Genomic DNA, 14,449 nt, shown 5'->3' on the forward strand with positions numbered 1-14,449 from the left:
TAGAAGAGAAACATCGATAAGATTTACAGATCCTACAGAAGTTAGATATAAAGACACTACTGTGCTACTGCTGGCAGCTCTCCCTCACAAGGGAGCCGAGGGCACCGTGCAGCAGGTACAGCTCAGTCCCCCTTGAAACACAGCGTGCCGAGGGCTGTCACCACCCCTGCAGGCACAACCAGCCCCCAGCAGCTGTGGTAAAGCTGCTTGTAGGAACATGGGTTTTACTCCCCACACATCATCGCCGTGGGCAATAAGCTTAATGCTCCTCGTGCTGTCGGCACAGTTATCTCACCAGGGCCACGGGAGACCGGAGGTGACTTTCAGACCGTGCCAGGCAACCCCCAGACCCAGGCACACCCTCCCAGCCCCTCACCGAGAACCCCACCACGTCCACCCAGCACCAGTACGGGCAGGAACGCGAACACAGCAACCTCAGCCCACACTTAAAACCTGCAAAAAGCCAAAACGCCACCACCCGCTCCACATAGACGATCACCCACCCCGCCTCACCTCTCCCCTCACAATGAGCGCCTCCCTCAACGTGCGCGCCTTTTATACCAGGCGCATGCGCATGCGCACGCCCGCCCGCCCGCCCCGCGCCCTGTATAAGTGTCCGCGCAGCAGCCCCGCCCCCCGGCGGCGCGTCCCGCATTCAGCGCGCGGGGCTGGCGGGGCGGGACGGGCGGAACTCTCGCGAGACCTGGCTGGGTATAAATAGCGGGCGGCGCGGCGCCGCGGCCTTCTACTCTGAGCTCACGTAAGGCTCCCATCATGGCGGCGGGGCGGGATGGCGGCGGGGGCGGCCTCCGCTCCATCCGCCGCCATCGGGGCCGCCGTCGCCTCGGGGGCAGCCGCGCCCGGCTGCTCGGATGCCGGCCGGGCCCCGTCGCTCCGCCGCGCCGCTATTTCCAGTGGGGCGGCGGCGGTGCCGGGGCTGAGGCGCCTCTCTCTGTGTTGTAGCAAATGGCGGACGACGCCGGTGCTGCGGGAGGGCCGGGAGCCGCCCGAGGGGGGTTCCGCGGAGGCTTCGGGACCGGGCTGCGGGGCCGCGGGCGTGGCCGAGGGAGAGGCCGAGGCAGAGGCCGTGGAGCCCGCGGAGGCAAGGCGGAGGATAAGGAAGTAAGGAGGGGAAGGGGGCGGCGGGGGGTGACCTGGGGTGAGGGGGGGGCAGCGGCAGGGCTGGAGTCCGCGGGCAGGCCCCGAGCCGGTGGGGAGGGACCCCTGGTGTCCCCCTGAGGGATGGGGCACGGGGTGCTGGCTCCTGGGGCGGCTGCTGAGCCATTGTTGGTGTTTGGTTCTGTAGTGGATTCCTGTCACCAAACTTGGTCGCCTGGTCAAGGATATGAAGATCAAATCTCTTGAGGAGATCTATCTCTTCTCGCTTCCCATCAAGGTAAGGGTTTGTGAGTGTTAGTAAGCAGTAGAATCTAATCTGAGCTCTGTAGTTCAGTTCAGGTGCTGTGTTTATTTATAAAGCTCATGGTGTGTTCTTATTTAAATTCCAGATCAATAGAAGTTGTGGACTGTGTTTGTTTATTGTGAGGAGTAGTGAGATTTGCGTTGCCTTTCTCCTTGTGTTGAGATGGTAGCACTCTGGTCAAATGATTTTAAGAGCTCTGCTCAGTGATGGAAAAACAAAATTTCAGTTATATTACACAACTGCTTGGCAAGGTAGAATAAGCTAATATCTGCATAACTTAACATACTTAAGTATTTATTAGCTAAACTTTTGTGTTTATATAGTCAACACTGGTTTGTGGGAGCCATGCTGGTTGCATTTAGGGCTAGTTGGAAAGTGTGGCTTTATGCTATGGATTAAATGACTTAATCTTGCAGGAGTCAGAGATCATTGATTTCTTCCTGGGGTCTTCTCTGAAAGATGAGGTTTTGAAGATCATGCCTGTCCAGAAACAGACTCGTGCTGGTCAGCGTACAAGGTTTAAGGTAACCTTTTCTGTTGTATTTTTTTTGTTTATCAAAAACTTAGTTTTGGTTGTTGCTTTTTGGGTGTCCTATTAATAGACGAGTCTAGATGCTTTGATGTTCTGTAGTATGTGACATTATGCAGCTGCTATTTTTAAGGTTATGGTTAGTAATTTTAAAATTATATTAATGTCTTTAAATGTTATGCTGTAATAGCTCTAGCACAAAATCCAGTTGCACAGCTGCTGTGATGTTGGGGTTTGTGGTAAGTGAAGCTTCTCCTGTGGATGGGGAATGCTCCTTCAAAACTGCTGGGATTTTCATGACTGTGGCTGTAGCAGGAGTCTAAATCCCATTTTTTATTTGCGATATAGAGGACAAGTTTTAAGGGGAAAAATAGGCTTAAACTATATGAGCTTTAAATTTTAGGAGCTCTTTTAAAATGTGTGTATTTGGATGAGCTGTGACTTAACTGCTGAGCACCTGGGGTTGGCTTTGGTCAGACCCTGATGGATTGTGGTCTGAATGTTCCTGCACAGCCACCACTGAAAACCTTTCTTCAACTGTAGGCTTTTGTTGCTATTGGAGACTACAATGGCCACGTTGGTCTGGGCGTGAAATGCTCCAAAGAAGTTGCCACTGCAATTCGTGGGGCCATCATTTTGGCTAAATTATCCATCGTGCCAGTACGACGAGGCTACTGGGGGAACAAGATTGGCAAGCCCCACACTGTGCCTTGCAAGGTAAGAACCGCTCGCGTGTTGTCTCAGTGCTTGGTGCTGTGTGTTGGGGGTTGTGACCGGGTGTGTTTGTGCAGGTTACTGGTCGGTGTGGATCTGTCCTGGTGCGGCTGATCCCAGCCCCCCGTGGCACAGGAATTGTGTCTGCCCCTGTCCCCAAGAAGCTGCTGATGATGGCTGGTATCGATGACTGTTATACTTCTGCCAGGGGCTGTACCGCCACACTGGGCAACTTCGGTAAGTGCCGGGCTGCTGCTTCATGGGTTAGATGTGTCTGTATGGACGATTTTCTGTTGCTGACAGGAAAATAATTTTACAGCATTTTTTAAATGTGTTAAATTAAAAGCTTCTAGCATTCAAGGAGGGATGCAGCCTTCTGCTGGTACTTCCTGCAGTGCAGGCTATGCGTTTACTCTGTAGCTGCTGGTGGAGTTCTACAAAGTTAATTATAAAATCCTGTATGCATTGATGGAATAAAAATCTCCCAATCTGCGCGGTTGCACTTGTCTGAAGTAGTGTAATTGTCGTAAATGGAGAGAGAAAGAAACCTGAATTTGGAACATGTAACAGAGGGGCCCTGTTATGGTCTCCCTGTTCGTTCTGAAGTCCCACACTTGTGAAGCTGCGTGGGTGGGTGCGGGAGAGCTGTTGGCTGTAACCCTGGTGTGCAACATTTGCCTTGTGTCAATAGCCAAAGCCACCTTTGATGCCATCTCCAAGACCTACAGTTACCTGACTCCTGACCTCTGGAAAGAGACTGTGTTCACCAAGTCTCCTTACCAGGTAAGAGCACAGAACTTCTGCGGGCTGGGCCCTGGGATGCGTGGCCCAGGTTAGAGTCCATTGGAGATGTCAGAACTTGACAGGATGTGGTCCTGGGCAGCCTGCTCTTGACCCTGCTTGTTTGGGGGTTGGAGTAGATAATTCCTAGATAATTCCCAGAGCCTCTCCAGCTCCCTTCCAGCCTCAGCAGTTCTGTGAACCAGCCTCGTGCAGCTGTACCTGGGGGCCTCCTGCTGCTAACTGCAGTTACCAGCCCTGTAGTGCTGCTCAGTCCCTCTTCCCTGACTTGTTCACCCACCTGAAATCCCCAGGCAGCAGGATTTCACTCTGAGGTTTACTCAGAATGTGAAAAACAAGCTGTATCTGAACATCCCCTCCTGCCCAACACATACACATGGAAAGGGATGCAGTATTTATGCTGTGACAGTGGTTTACAAAAATTAAACTTTTTTTTGCAGGAGTTCACTGATCATCTGGCCAAGACCCACACCAGAGTCTCGGTGCAGAGAACCCAGGCAGCTGCTGTGGCAACTACTTAAGTGGTTTTTGTACAAGACAATAAAATGATCAGTGGACAAGAAACTGATTGGTTTGATGCGATGCTTGGTGTGTTGGGCATGCGGGATTAAATCTGTGCTGGGGATTTGAGTAGGCTTTAGTCTGGGGACTGGAATCTAAACATCTGTTGAATGAAATTGAATGTTACATTGCACTAATTCTTGTTAATCATGCATTAATCCTAAATTGGGTCTAGAACCAGCTCTGAAGGAATATAACAGGCCTTTATACTGTCCTGCAGCACAACTTTCACTCTGAGGGAGGTCCCTTCCAGGGCTGGGTAGAGCAGAACTGTTGCTTCATGGAAGCAGGGGAAGGGGCTGGCAGGGAAATGCTGGGAAATACTGAGTGTGGCAGCAAGCAGTGAATTCAGAGATGAACGCAGACCTGGAAACAGCTTCTCTGTGTTGTACGTTTATTGTAGAGGGCAATAGCATCACAGTTCAAAGACACAACAGTATTCAGTGAGCACCAAGGAGGAGGTGCTAACCATTCTGTACCCAGATCTAAGATGCGTTTGCTTGTGCCTTCCTCTCCTCGATCATCCGGTGCTTCTGCTTCATAAGGCATGTCCTGGAATTTCCATGGACACCCAGATCACCATCTAGGAAGAGAAGGGATCATGTGAAGGTCATGAGACTGTCTCACCTGTAAGGAACTAATCTCCATGGAAATGTCTGGCACTCGAGCATCAGAGCAGTGAAAGCTGCAGTGCAGAGGCAGATGCACGCAGCCCTGATGGCTTTGGCAGCAGCAGCAGTGACAAACTGCTGTGCTTATTTAATGTCACTGCCCAGCACAGCTGAGCACCAAGCCCAGTTTTGTAGCATTTACCAAGAGGGAATTCTTATCACAAAGGTACAATTCCAAGCAGGAATCTCAGTTCTGAACCTTTCCCCACAGTGTCACAGCCCCACAGCAGATTGCACGGGCTGCTGCAGTACTCACATCTGTCCTGGTAGGCCTTGGTGACCTGTGCGAGCTGCTCTATCTCTTTGGCACAGTTCTGAAACTGGTTCGGTCCTTCCCTCTGCTTGCACGCACCGAGCCTTTCCCGGCAGATCTCCACAATCTGCTGGTCCACCATCCTGTGCAGGAGATGAGTGTGAAAACAAGAGCTGAACAAAGGTGTGAAGATGATAGGTGGTGGAAGTTCAGCTCTGGGTTTTCGCAGAACCCTGCAGGGGGACAGCTGATGCCACCCTGCCCAGCTGTGCAGGGGGCAGCACCTATGAACGCCAGTGTTCTGTAAAAAGGTGGCTGTGATTCAGGTGCGTAAAGAAAACATTCCATGCCCCAAAATCCACTAAAATACTGCGATTTCCTGCCACCCTGACCGAGGGAGGCCGCCCAGTGCCCTACCTGTCCCTCCTCCACTGCGCTTCAGCCTCGAAGAAGCAGAGGTGGTCACCCTCCATGCACTCGCTCAGGTCGGGCACGCGGGGAAACTTCTGGTGGTAGTAGTAGAACTTGTTCTTGGCCTGGCGGCTCTCGATCCACTCTGCAACGGCAGCGGTCAGACACCCCCGGCCCTGCATGTCCCCGTGTCCCCTGTCCGTGTGTCCATCCCTCCGTGTGTCCCTCCCAGTGCCACCATCCCCGTGCAGCCACCCCAACGCCCGTGCCGTGCCCTCGTTCGTGCCCCCCCCCCCCCCCCCCCGTGTGGCAGCTCCCCCCATCCCCCCCTCATCCCCTTGTCCTTGTCCCCGTCCCCCTCAGCCCCATCCCCGCTCCCGGGACGGCCCGGCCCGGCCCTGCCGTACCCCGCACGAAGGTAACGGGCGCGTCGACGACATAACTGAAGACGGCCTGCAGGAAGGTGACGGGGTTGGGCACCGACGTGGTCCTGTCGGCCACGGGCGTGCGGGGCGGCGGCGCCGTGTACACCTCGCGGTCCCGGCCCTCCGCCATGGTGCCGGCGGGGACGCGGCCAAGATGGCGGCGTCCTCTACGGCGGACGGCGCCGCTCTGCGCATGCTCCGCACGAGCCCCGGTGCCTGCTGGGAGTTGTAGTCTCGGGGGTGGGAGGGATGGGGGCATGGTGGCGCCTTGAGGGGGGCTTGGGCAGTGTGTGGGGGCTTGGCTGGGGTGGGAGCTGGCCCTGTCCCCCCCCTCTGTGTCTTAGCTCACAGCCCTCAGCATGGAGGGGCTGGGTTCACGCTGTCAGCAGTGCCGGATGCTCTGAGCATCCTCGGTGCTGTGGCACTGGTTGCTTCACCCCTGAGCGTGCCCACGCACGGTGTTGGCTTCACCTCTTCTCCAGCCAGAACCACCGAGTCTTTACCGTCTACACTGACGCATTTATTATCATTATTATCATTTAATCTGTCCCTATCCAAGAGCAGCCTGCTCAATGCACCAAATCTGACTCCCAAATCACAGACCCCCAGCTTTGCCCGAGTTGTGCCGTGGTTGGGAGCCATTGTGATCGGTTCCATTCACGCTCAGGCTGTTCAGGAGGGCGAGCGGTAAACTGAGACACCAGCAACTGACCTTTACCACATCCCAACTGTTAGAGTCAAACCTGCCAGCTTTGCCGAGTATGAAATGAATATAGCACCGAATGAAGCTAGTGGCTAAATTTGTGTCTTCAGACTGATAAACATCCCAAGTATTAGGCAGGGGAGGCACTTAGCGATAGCCTCTTCCTGCTGCTGACTTGGGCTGAAGACGTCCCATGGTTTGTAAAGCTCGGCGCTGCTACCTTTGGGATTGCATGGAGAGGGACAAGGAACAAACAGGGCTGGGTTATTGGGTTAAGTTAGCACAGCTGAAGTGGGGCTGGACCCAGCAGAACTCCACTTGGGCTGGAAAATAAGCGTGGTGGAAAGTGCAGCCAGGTGCTGGAACTGGGCTCAGCAAGAAGGGAGCTGCAGCGGGCTTACATCTAACTCCTCAGTGCTTGGACTGACCCCCTAGCTTCCTGCCTTGATGCCAGTGCTGTAAGAATTTGTCCACGTCTCTCTGAAGTGCTGCTGCTTTTCTCTGCCTGCCTCAACATGACCTTGGGACTGGGGTTTATGTATTTAGCTCTTTTAATTCTTTTTTCAAGGTGCATATTTAACCTGTGCGTGTTATTGCTGATTCCTTTGGGCATCCTTTCTGGTTTCTTCTGATTGTTACCTGTGCCTGCTTGGTGCCATTTGCCTTGATGACACAAAGCATTGAACATGCCCCTGTGAATTCTGAGCACGTCCTTTTGGTGCTTCTGAATATCAAATTAATAGTTATAATTAACATCACAGTTGAGAAGACCTATTAAAGAATGTACTTCTTGAAAGTCTTCAAGCAGAAAAGGGGGAGATTAAGTTTTCAGTTAGTTTGCTTCATTTGTCCAGAAACTTACTGATTTCATTGATGCACGTGGTGGAAACTTAAAGAGAAGCCCATGCTATTATGAGGTCTTTTTCTCAAGTCAGAAAGAAGGAAAAGCCCAGAATCCTTCCAGTGCTCACTTATATTAAAGGGGAGATTTTCCACTGTTCTTTGGGCTTGGTCCCTTCGGTGTCTTTTGGGACAGAGTGAGGCTGATCTTCGTTCTTCCTCTCCACAGTCCCACCGCAAGTTCTCTGCTCCCAGGCATGGCCACCTGGGCTTCCTCCCCCACAAGAGAAGCCGCCGCCACCGAGGGAGGGTGAAGTCGTGGCCTAAGGATGATCCCAGCAAACCGGTCCACCTGACAGCTTTCCTGGGCTACAAAGCTGGCATGACGCACACCCTGCGGGAGGTGCACAGGCCTGGGCTCAGTAAGGCTTGGCTGAAGGAGCGGGGTCACATCCAGGAGGAGAGGGCATGGGCTTGTTGGGGGAAAGGCTGCTCGTGGAAATAGGTGGCAGAGCACAGAGCTTGTAGCCTATCTCCTGGAATGCTGTCCGGATCTTAGATGGCCAAAGGCCATAAAGGGGGTTCTGGGGAAGTCCCCACGCTAGTATGGTGGCTGGTGGTTTGTTGGACCCTGCTGCCAGAAGGACCCTGTGGGGTAATTACCTGATAAATCCTGGAGCACATTGATGGGGAGTTTTATTTTACTTTGTGGGATGCCCCTGGGATTGCAGCCAAACACCAGGGCATGCAGTGTTCTGCTCCGTCCAAGCTGGAGAAGGTGCTAAAGTGTACTGGGCCATAGGATCTAACCTAGGGGGTGCCTGGTGGTTGAACCTACATGGCCCTCCTGGGGGGCTTGTGGTGCTGGGAGGCTGGAAGGGCTGAGGCTGGCTGTGAGACTAGGATGTGATCCTGTCCTCGGCATATTCCTTGCTGAGTGGGCCACAGGGACAGGCCACGGATGGCTCCCAGGGGATGATCTGATTCCATTTCCCTTTGCTGTCCTGCAGAGGTCTCCAAGAGGGAGGAGGTGGAGGCTGTGACCATCATCGAGACCCCCCCGATGGTGGTGGTGGGAGTCGTGGGATATGTAGAAACACCAAAGGGCTTGAGGAATTTCAAGACCGTTTTTGCTGAGCACATCAGCGATGAGTGCAGGCGGCGTTTCTACAAGAACTGGTAGGTGCCTCCCTGGCTGCGGTGGGTCGCTGGGGTCCCCTGCACGTGGGGAGTCCCTCGCGGGCCTTTCCCCCAGGCTCTGCATGGTGCCTAGCCACTGCAAACCGCTCAGCTACCAGCAGCTGGCTCTGGGGTGGCGTGAAACAACTCTTCAGTCATGCACAGAGATGCTGCAAACAGCTTGATGCTAGGAATCAGCATATGCATAAGTAAATTTATTTTAGTAGTTGAACCATGTTAGCGCTCTCCATGATATCATAGACAGTGTGCGCTGCAGGTTTCTCTTTGTGTAGGTTGGGCCCATCTAATCCCCGTTAAACTGGAATGTTTGAGCTTAGGTACCAAGCGAGGGGAGCAAAAAGAGATTTTTCAGGGGGAATATCGATGCACAACGTGACCCCTGTCCCTTGTAAACAGCAACACCGCAAATCCCACACTGGCAGAGAGGAAAATGGAAACACGAATTTCATAACCATAGGAATCGTGTCTCCTGCAAAAGCGCCTGTTGGCCATCAGATCCACCCACCACATGCCTCCGATCCCTGGTGGAGGCTGTTCTCCTTTCTCCACTAAGCTCTGATTTTGCGCTTGTATTTTGATGGCACTGAGCCAGTCAGTGGGAGACAACTGGATTCTTCATGCAGAAAGGTCTGAATTACCAGCCCTTTCTGCAGCTCGTTACTGGCTTTCCTCTTCCCACCTCGGAGACCCCTCTCATGGGGCGGGCAGCCAGGAATGGTGCAGGTACCCGCAGGTACCTGGTGCCTCCAGGAAGGTGCCTGGCAAGGTGATCTGGCCCTGTGCTGTTCTGCCTGCAGGGCACGGAGGAGAAACGCCTCACTGTTCAGCTCTTGATAGCTATTAAACACTTCTGTCGTAGGCACAAGAGCAAGAAGAAGGCTTTCACCAAGTACTGCAAAAAATGGCAGGATGAGGATGGCAAAAAGCAGCTGGAGAAGGATTTTGCAGCTATGAAAAAGTACTGCAAGGTCATTCGTGTCATTGTGCACACGCAGGTCAGAGCCTTACCCAGGGCAGTGGGCGAGGGGGCCTCGGGGTCGTCCTCAGAGTGTGGTTAGGGGCTGGGAGCCTGGAGCATGGGGGTGTCCTGGTGGGGTCACAGGAGAATGAGCAGGCACAGGCTGGTCGAGGGGTGTGGGACGGAGCATGCAGACGGTGGGAGGTGCTGGCTGACCTTTCCAGCTACCTCCTGACTCCAGCCCCGTCCGTGTGAGCCAGGCTCAGCACAGCACCCTGCCCGGGGATCAGCGCAGGGCGAGCCCTGTGTCAGCACTGGACCTCAGGCCCCATGATCACCTCAAATTAGCAACTGGTGTCAAGTGCTGGGGAAAAAAATAACCCGCTGGCAGACGCAGTTTTGCCAGATGCAGATTGCTGGATACACAGGGCCCGTTTTCGTACTGATCCCTGGAGTTAACAACTGCATCGGAGCCTGAGGCAGAGCCTCATACCTCCTGTGGCTGGTGCAGCCTTCAGAGAAAGTCCCACTGTGGGAATTTGGTGGAGGCTTTGTGCAGGGAGCTGGGACTGAGAGGGAGCGAGGGCACCTTGTGGCTGAAACTAGAAGTAATTGCTGTGTCTGGAAGTGGAGAGGGAGCATGACTGAAGGATAAGAGACTGATGCTGTGGCTTGTAGTGCATAGCTGCATCCTAGCATGATGCTCAGCCCCAGATGTGTTCTGGTGATGGGCACCTGTGGGGCATTTACCATAGCCTAGCTGGTAAGAATGGGAGGAATTTGGCTTAAGAGCAAGGTATGGGCTCCAAAAGACCCCGGATATATCTGGGCATGCAGACCCAGGTCCCCGACTGTCATAAAAGAGGCAGGCAGTGTGGTGGGGAGCTGGCCCCTGCTCACCCCTGCACCTCTCACAAGTGGTGGGTGTTGCAGCCCTGCCTTCATGCTCACAGGGTGAGGGGCAACGTCTTGCCCTAACGCACTGTTTTAACGCAGATGAAGCTGCTCCCCCTGCGGCAGAAGAAGGCCCATGTGATGGAGATCCAGCTGAACGGGGGGACAGTGGCTGACAAGGTCGACTGGGTCCGGGAGAGGCTGGAGAAGCAGGTCTCCGTGCACAGCGTCTTCAGCCAGAATGAGATGATTGATGTCATTGGCGTGACCAAGGGGCATGGGATGAAAGGTACGGAGTAGGGGGACCCTTGCTGCCACGATGGTGCACTTCCATTTGAGCAGAACTCAGTGTCCTTTATGTCCTATCGGTCATGTTGCCTGCTGTGCCCAGTCCTCCCAGGAGGCTCAGGGGTGTCGCAGGGATGTAAAGGCCTCACACTTCTCAGCAGCCCCACGTGTGTGGAGATGTGTGTCTGTGTGTGTGGGGATGTGCTCCACAGGAACATATCACAGTGATCAGATTTATGGGAAGTGAGACCAGTCCTAATGCCCTGGGCCCTCGCTTTGGGGACAGCTCTCGGTCTCTTTCCAACACGGTGTCTTCTGAGAACCTCAGAAGGGTGAAGAGGCTCCCTCCTCCCCTCGCATCTCCCCCCAGTGCTCAGATGCCAGCCCTGAATCTCAATTGCAGGGGTGACGAGCCGATGGCACTCCAAGAAGCTCCCCAGGAAGACACACAAGGGCTTGCGTAAAGTTGCCTGCATCGGAGCCTGGCACCCAGCCCGGGTTGGCTACTCCATTGCTCGTGCTGGCCAGAAGGGCTACCACCACCGCACGGAGCTCAACAAGAAGGTATGGCCCAGCACCACTGCGCCTTCCTCCCCTGCTGTCTCCATCCTTTGCACAGCGGCCTCAGTTCCCTCCAGCTCCTCTGATGTTTCCATAGAGATCTGCAGGGCTGTCATTCCGCACGTCCCTGCAGGTGCTTGTTTTCTGCTCAAAAGGCACATCACAGGGGGCACGTCTCAGTGACAGGCGTGTTGTTCCTGCCCTGTACATCAGCGTGGGGCCAGGAAGGTCACCGCCTCCACTTCCTTTCTTTTAGATTTACCGCATTGGCCATGGGATCCACGTGGAAGATGGCAAAGTGGTGAAGAACAACGCTTCAACGAACTACGATGTCACAGAAAAGACCATTACACCTCTGGTAAGGGGTGACAGAGCTGTGGTGGCCTGATGTACCCCACAGCAAGTGGCTGCAGCAATCTGGGCCAGGGAAGTAGTCCTTTGACTGGACACAGCTGCATAGGAAATTATTTGAATTTAACCAAAGCAAAAGCAGTAATTCCCTTTCTCGTGTTCTGTACATGGAAAGCCAGCTCTATGAGCATTTTTTAGGCCCACCATTTCACTTCCAGTTGATACCCTGGGCAGGAACTGAGACCATTGTTTTTTTTTTTGAAAAAATAAAAAGTACAAATGACATTTAAAAAACATACTCAACAGAGAAATGTTTGTTATGTGGTTTAAAAAAAAATCCCCTTAAAAAAAATCCCTTTTACATGTATAAACTGCTAACTGAGGAGTCTGTCCAGCTCTGCTCTCTCTTTACCCACATCCTCCAGCAGGGTTCCTGCTTCCCCAGCTCTCACTGGGTGCTGCTTGGCTGGGATCACACAGTCAGCGTGGCTCTGGTGATGCTGGGTAGGTGTCCTGAAGGGTGCAGAGCATCGTTAGCTGGAAGGACTGTTGGTCACTACCCTCTGCTTCCCTAGAAAATGTCACCAGTTTGTCACGCCTGCTCCCACCCAGCTCTGCTGCCTGCCAACCCTCTCTGCCTCTCCCCACAGGGCGGCTTTCCCCACTACGGGGAGGTCAACAACGACTTCCTCATGCTGAAGGGCTGCGTCGTGGGCACCAAGAAGCGTGTGCTCACCCTCCGGAAGGTGAGAGGGCAACCGGTGCTGGGCAGGGCCTGGCCATAGCTGTCCACTAACAGATTCAGCACGGGGAGAATACCTCTGCCCCAGGGGCTGGCAGGGAGATCGGCCGGGTCCTGATGCTGGGGAGCAGACTGTGAGGAAATAAAAGAGCAGGCTCATTTCAGAGCTGCCCTACAAGCCAAGGCATCACCTGCCACCCGAGTGCCATGGTGTTCCTCTGAGAAAGCAGATTTTCATGGAGATAGTTATCTAATGGATGCACCTAGGATATTTCAGCCCTGCTTCCATCAGAGCAGACATCCAGATTTTCTGTAGAGGTAAGCCTGATGCGTTGTGACTTCTCCCTTCCAGTCCCTTCTGGTGCACACCAGCCGGCGGGCTCAGGAAGCCATTGAACTCAAATTCATCGATACCACGTCCAAGTTTGGCCACGGCTGCTTCCAGACGGCTCAGGAGAAGCGAGCTTTCATGGTGAGTTATGCCTTGCACCGGGCCACGCTTGCAGCTGGGGCTAAAGCAACCGACTGAGTCCAGCCAAGCATCTGCTTCTAGGTATAACAACAGCCAAGGCAGTGATCAGGACCATCTCGCATAAAAGACAGGCATGAATTCAACTCACACAGCAGATCCTATGCTAAGGAAGAACACGATGGTCGTGTGAGTGATCCAAGACAAGGCAGCTAGCAAATAATATACCACCATATGGCCAACCAGCTTCCATTCACCACGGGATGTTTTAAACAAGCAGTTAACTTGGCAGGCACCGTGTTGGACATATGGTCCCTTTCACCCGTAATTGTGCACTTCTTTGATTTGTTTGGAATGATTTATAACTTTAATGTTCTTAAGAGGAAAAGGTTGGGTCAAATTCAGCCACAGACTTGTGATTTTTCTGTCAGGAAGCTTCCAAAAAGGCCAAGCAGTATATTTTTTTCTCAAATCCAGGGCAGAAAAAAAAAAATCATCTAAATAAATCCAAAACAAATGGAGCTTCTTGAATAGTTCTGCAGCCTACACCAGGCTGGCGCCTAGGTCTGATTGTGAAATGGAGGAAGTGCTGGGTGAGCTGGGCCTTCAGCTAGCAGCAAGAAACACAGCTGCCCGCGTTCCCTGCCTGCCAGCCAGAAATCCCTGTGAAACTAGCTAAGCCTCCTTAGCCCCCGGAAGGGGGATTGGTCATGCAGTGTCTTTGCAGGGCTCTTTTAGAGGTTAAGCCGTTTTCCTTCAGCTCAGTGTCAGGAGCTTGTTCTGCAGCGAGAGCGACGTGCGTGTCCTGCTCGTCTGCACTAAGCCCTGAGTAACCGTGGCGGGGGCCTTAGGGATGGGCCACGGCTTTACCTGCTTGTGGAGGTTTCATTTGCCTTTTTCTCCATGGGGTGAGAGGTTCCCCCGCGTATAATGTGCTAAAACTTCACGTTTGGCTGGAAGTATTTTGCCACAGAAGTAATTCTTGCGGCCTCTTCCCTCGGACTTATTTGGTCCAAGAAATCCCCGTTTCCTAGCTGGCAGAAACTCCTCAGGCTCCTGGAGCTGGCTGATGAGGCTCGGTGCCTCTGGTCACAGGAGGCCTTGCCTCATCCAGGGCTCGAACACCAGCTGGGAGCTGCTCCCCCATGGGGGGCTCCTGGCAGCGTTCACAAGCAAAATTAATGCTCCCCCCAGTGTGCCCCGAGTGCAGGCCTGGCTCAGAGCTCTCTGGCAATGTGTGATCCTGATACATAAACCCTTTGTGCAAGGCCCCTGATGTTCTGCTCCTGATGCCTGCAGGGCTAGGGCGGCCCCAGGGCTTGCTGGTGAATGGCAGTGCAGGGATACCAGACGGGGAACGGGGACCGGGAGCAGCCCTGTGAAGCAGAAAGGGGCCAGAGCTGCAGTTCTCCTCCACCCAGCTCACACACAGCCTTGAAAGCCATGTCTGTGTGCCACTAACACCAAGACCTCTCCTTTCTGCTCTCTTGCAGGGCCCTCAGAAGAAACACTTGGTGAAAGGGAAGCCGGCTGTGCAAGAGGAGTTGTAAGGGCTGAGATACACAAGGCTTCCTAATGGGGCGCCTTCAATAAAGGGGTTTCAAGCCGTGCCTGTTGCCTGCCTTCCTTCTGGAGGAGTGTCCTGCCTGTGATCA

The 14,449-nt window shown here is 53.7% G+C and overlaps 3 protein-coding genes across 3 annotated transcripts; 2 read left to right on the forward strand and 1 right to left on the reverse strand.

The window, feature by feature from the left end:
* The first annotated feature begins 643 nt into the window (after nucleotides 1-643).
* On the forward strand, nucleotides 644-4,031 carry RPS2 (ribosomal protein S2). Its single transcript, XM_084537372.1, has 8 exons — nucleotides 644-760; nucleotides 964-1,122; nucleotides 1,307-1,396; nucleotides 1,840-1,947; nucleotides 2,496-2,669; nucleotides 2,744-2,903; nucleotides 3,358-3,449; nucleotides 3,908-4,031. The coding sequence occupies exons 2-8, from the start codon at nucleotides 967-969 to the stop codon at nucleotides 3,986-3,988; spliced, it is 861 nt and encodes a 286-aa protein (XP_084393498.1). The 5' UTR covers nucleotides 644-760; nucleotides 964-966; the 3' UTR covers nucleotides 3,989-4,031.
* A 374-nt stretch (nucleotides 4,032-4,405) lies between these two features.
* Nucleotides 4,406-5,989, reverse strand: NDUFB10 (NADH:ubiquinone oxidoreductase subunit B10). The gene is made up of 4 exons (XM_084537377.1): nucleotides 5,771-5,989; nucleotides 5,370-5,508; nucleotides 4,956-5,095; nucleotides 4,406-4,611 (listed from the first exon to the last, which is right to left on the reverse strand). Exons 1-4 carry the CDS (start codon nucleotides 5,916-5,918, stop codon nucleotides 4,514-4,516), a joined length of 525 nt encoding a protein of 174 aa, XP_084393503.1. The 5' UTR covers nucleotides 5,919-5,989; the 3' UTR covers nucleotides 4,406-4,513.
* A 665-nt stretch (nucleotides 5,990-6,654) lies between these two features.
* On the forward strand, nucleotides 6,655-14,401 carry RPL3L (ribosomal protein L3 like). Its single transcript, XM_084537369.1, has 10 exons — nucleotides 6,655-6,687; nucleotides 7,561-7,753; nucleotides 8,342-8,510; nucleotides 9,391-9,526; nucleotides 10,486-10,672; nucleotides 11,075-11,235; nucleotides 11,489-11,590; nucleotides 12,234-12,329; nucleotides 12,678-12,797; nucleotides 14,288-14,401. The coding sequence occupies exons 1-10, from the start codon at nucleotides 6,685-6,687 to the stop codon at nucleotides 14,342-14,344; spliced, it is 1,224 nt and encodes a 407-aa protein (XP_084393495.1). The 5' UTR covers nucleotides 6,655-6,684; the 3' UTR covers nucleotides 14,345-14,401.
* The last annotated feature ends 48 nt before the right edge of the window (nucleotides 14,402-14,449 follow it).

Source organism: Aythya ferina (genome assembly GCF_964211825.1).
Source record: "Aythya ferina genome assembly, chromosome: 15".
NCBI lineage: Eukaryota > Metazoa > Chordata > Aves > Anseriformes > Anatidae > Aythya > Aythya ferina.

Excerpts from the sequence above, each read along its gene's own strand:
- RPS2 (XM_084537372.1), top strand. The coding sequence starts at position 967 with ATGGCGGACGACGCCGGTGCTGCGGGAGGGCCGGGAGCCGCCCGAGGG. Across the intron at positions 1,948-2,495 it reads GTCAGCGTACAAGGTTTAAG|GCTTTTGTTGCTATTGGAGA; the intron begins GTAACCTTTTCT and ends CTTCAACTGTAG. Across the intron at positions 2,670-2,743 it reads CCCACACTGTGCCTTGCAAG|GTTACTGGTCGGTGTGGATC; the intron begins GTAAGAACCGCT and ends GTGTTTGTGCAG.
- NDUFB10 (XM_084537377.1), bottom strand. The coding sequence starts at position 5,918 with ATGGCGGAGGGCCGGGACCGCGAGGTGTACACGGCGCCGCCGCCCCGC. Across the intron at positions 5,509-5,770 it reads GCCCGTTACCTTCGTGCGGG|AGTGGATCGAGAGCCGCCAG; the intron begins GTACGGCAGGGC and ends CTGCCGTTGCAG. Across the intron at positions 4,612-4,955 it reads CAAGGCCTACCAGGACAGAT|ATGGTGATCTGGGTGTCCAT; the intron begins GTGAGTACTGCA and ends TTCTCTTCCTAG.
- RPL3L (XM_084537369.1), top strand. Across the intron at positions 7,754-8,341 it reads GGTGCACAGGCCTGGGCTCA|AGGTCTCCAAGAGGGAGGAG; the intron begins GTAAGGCTTGGC and ends GCTGTCCTGCAG. Across the intron at positions 11,591-12,233 it reads AAAAGACCATTACACCTCTG|GGCGGCTTTCCCCACTACGG; the intron begins GTAAGGGGTGAC and ends CTCTCCCCACAG.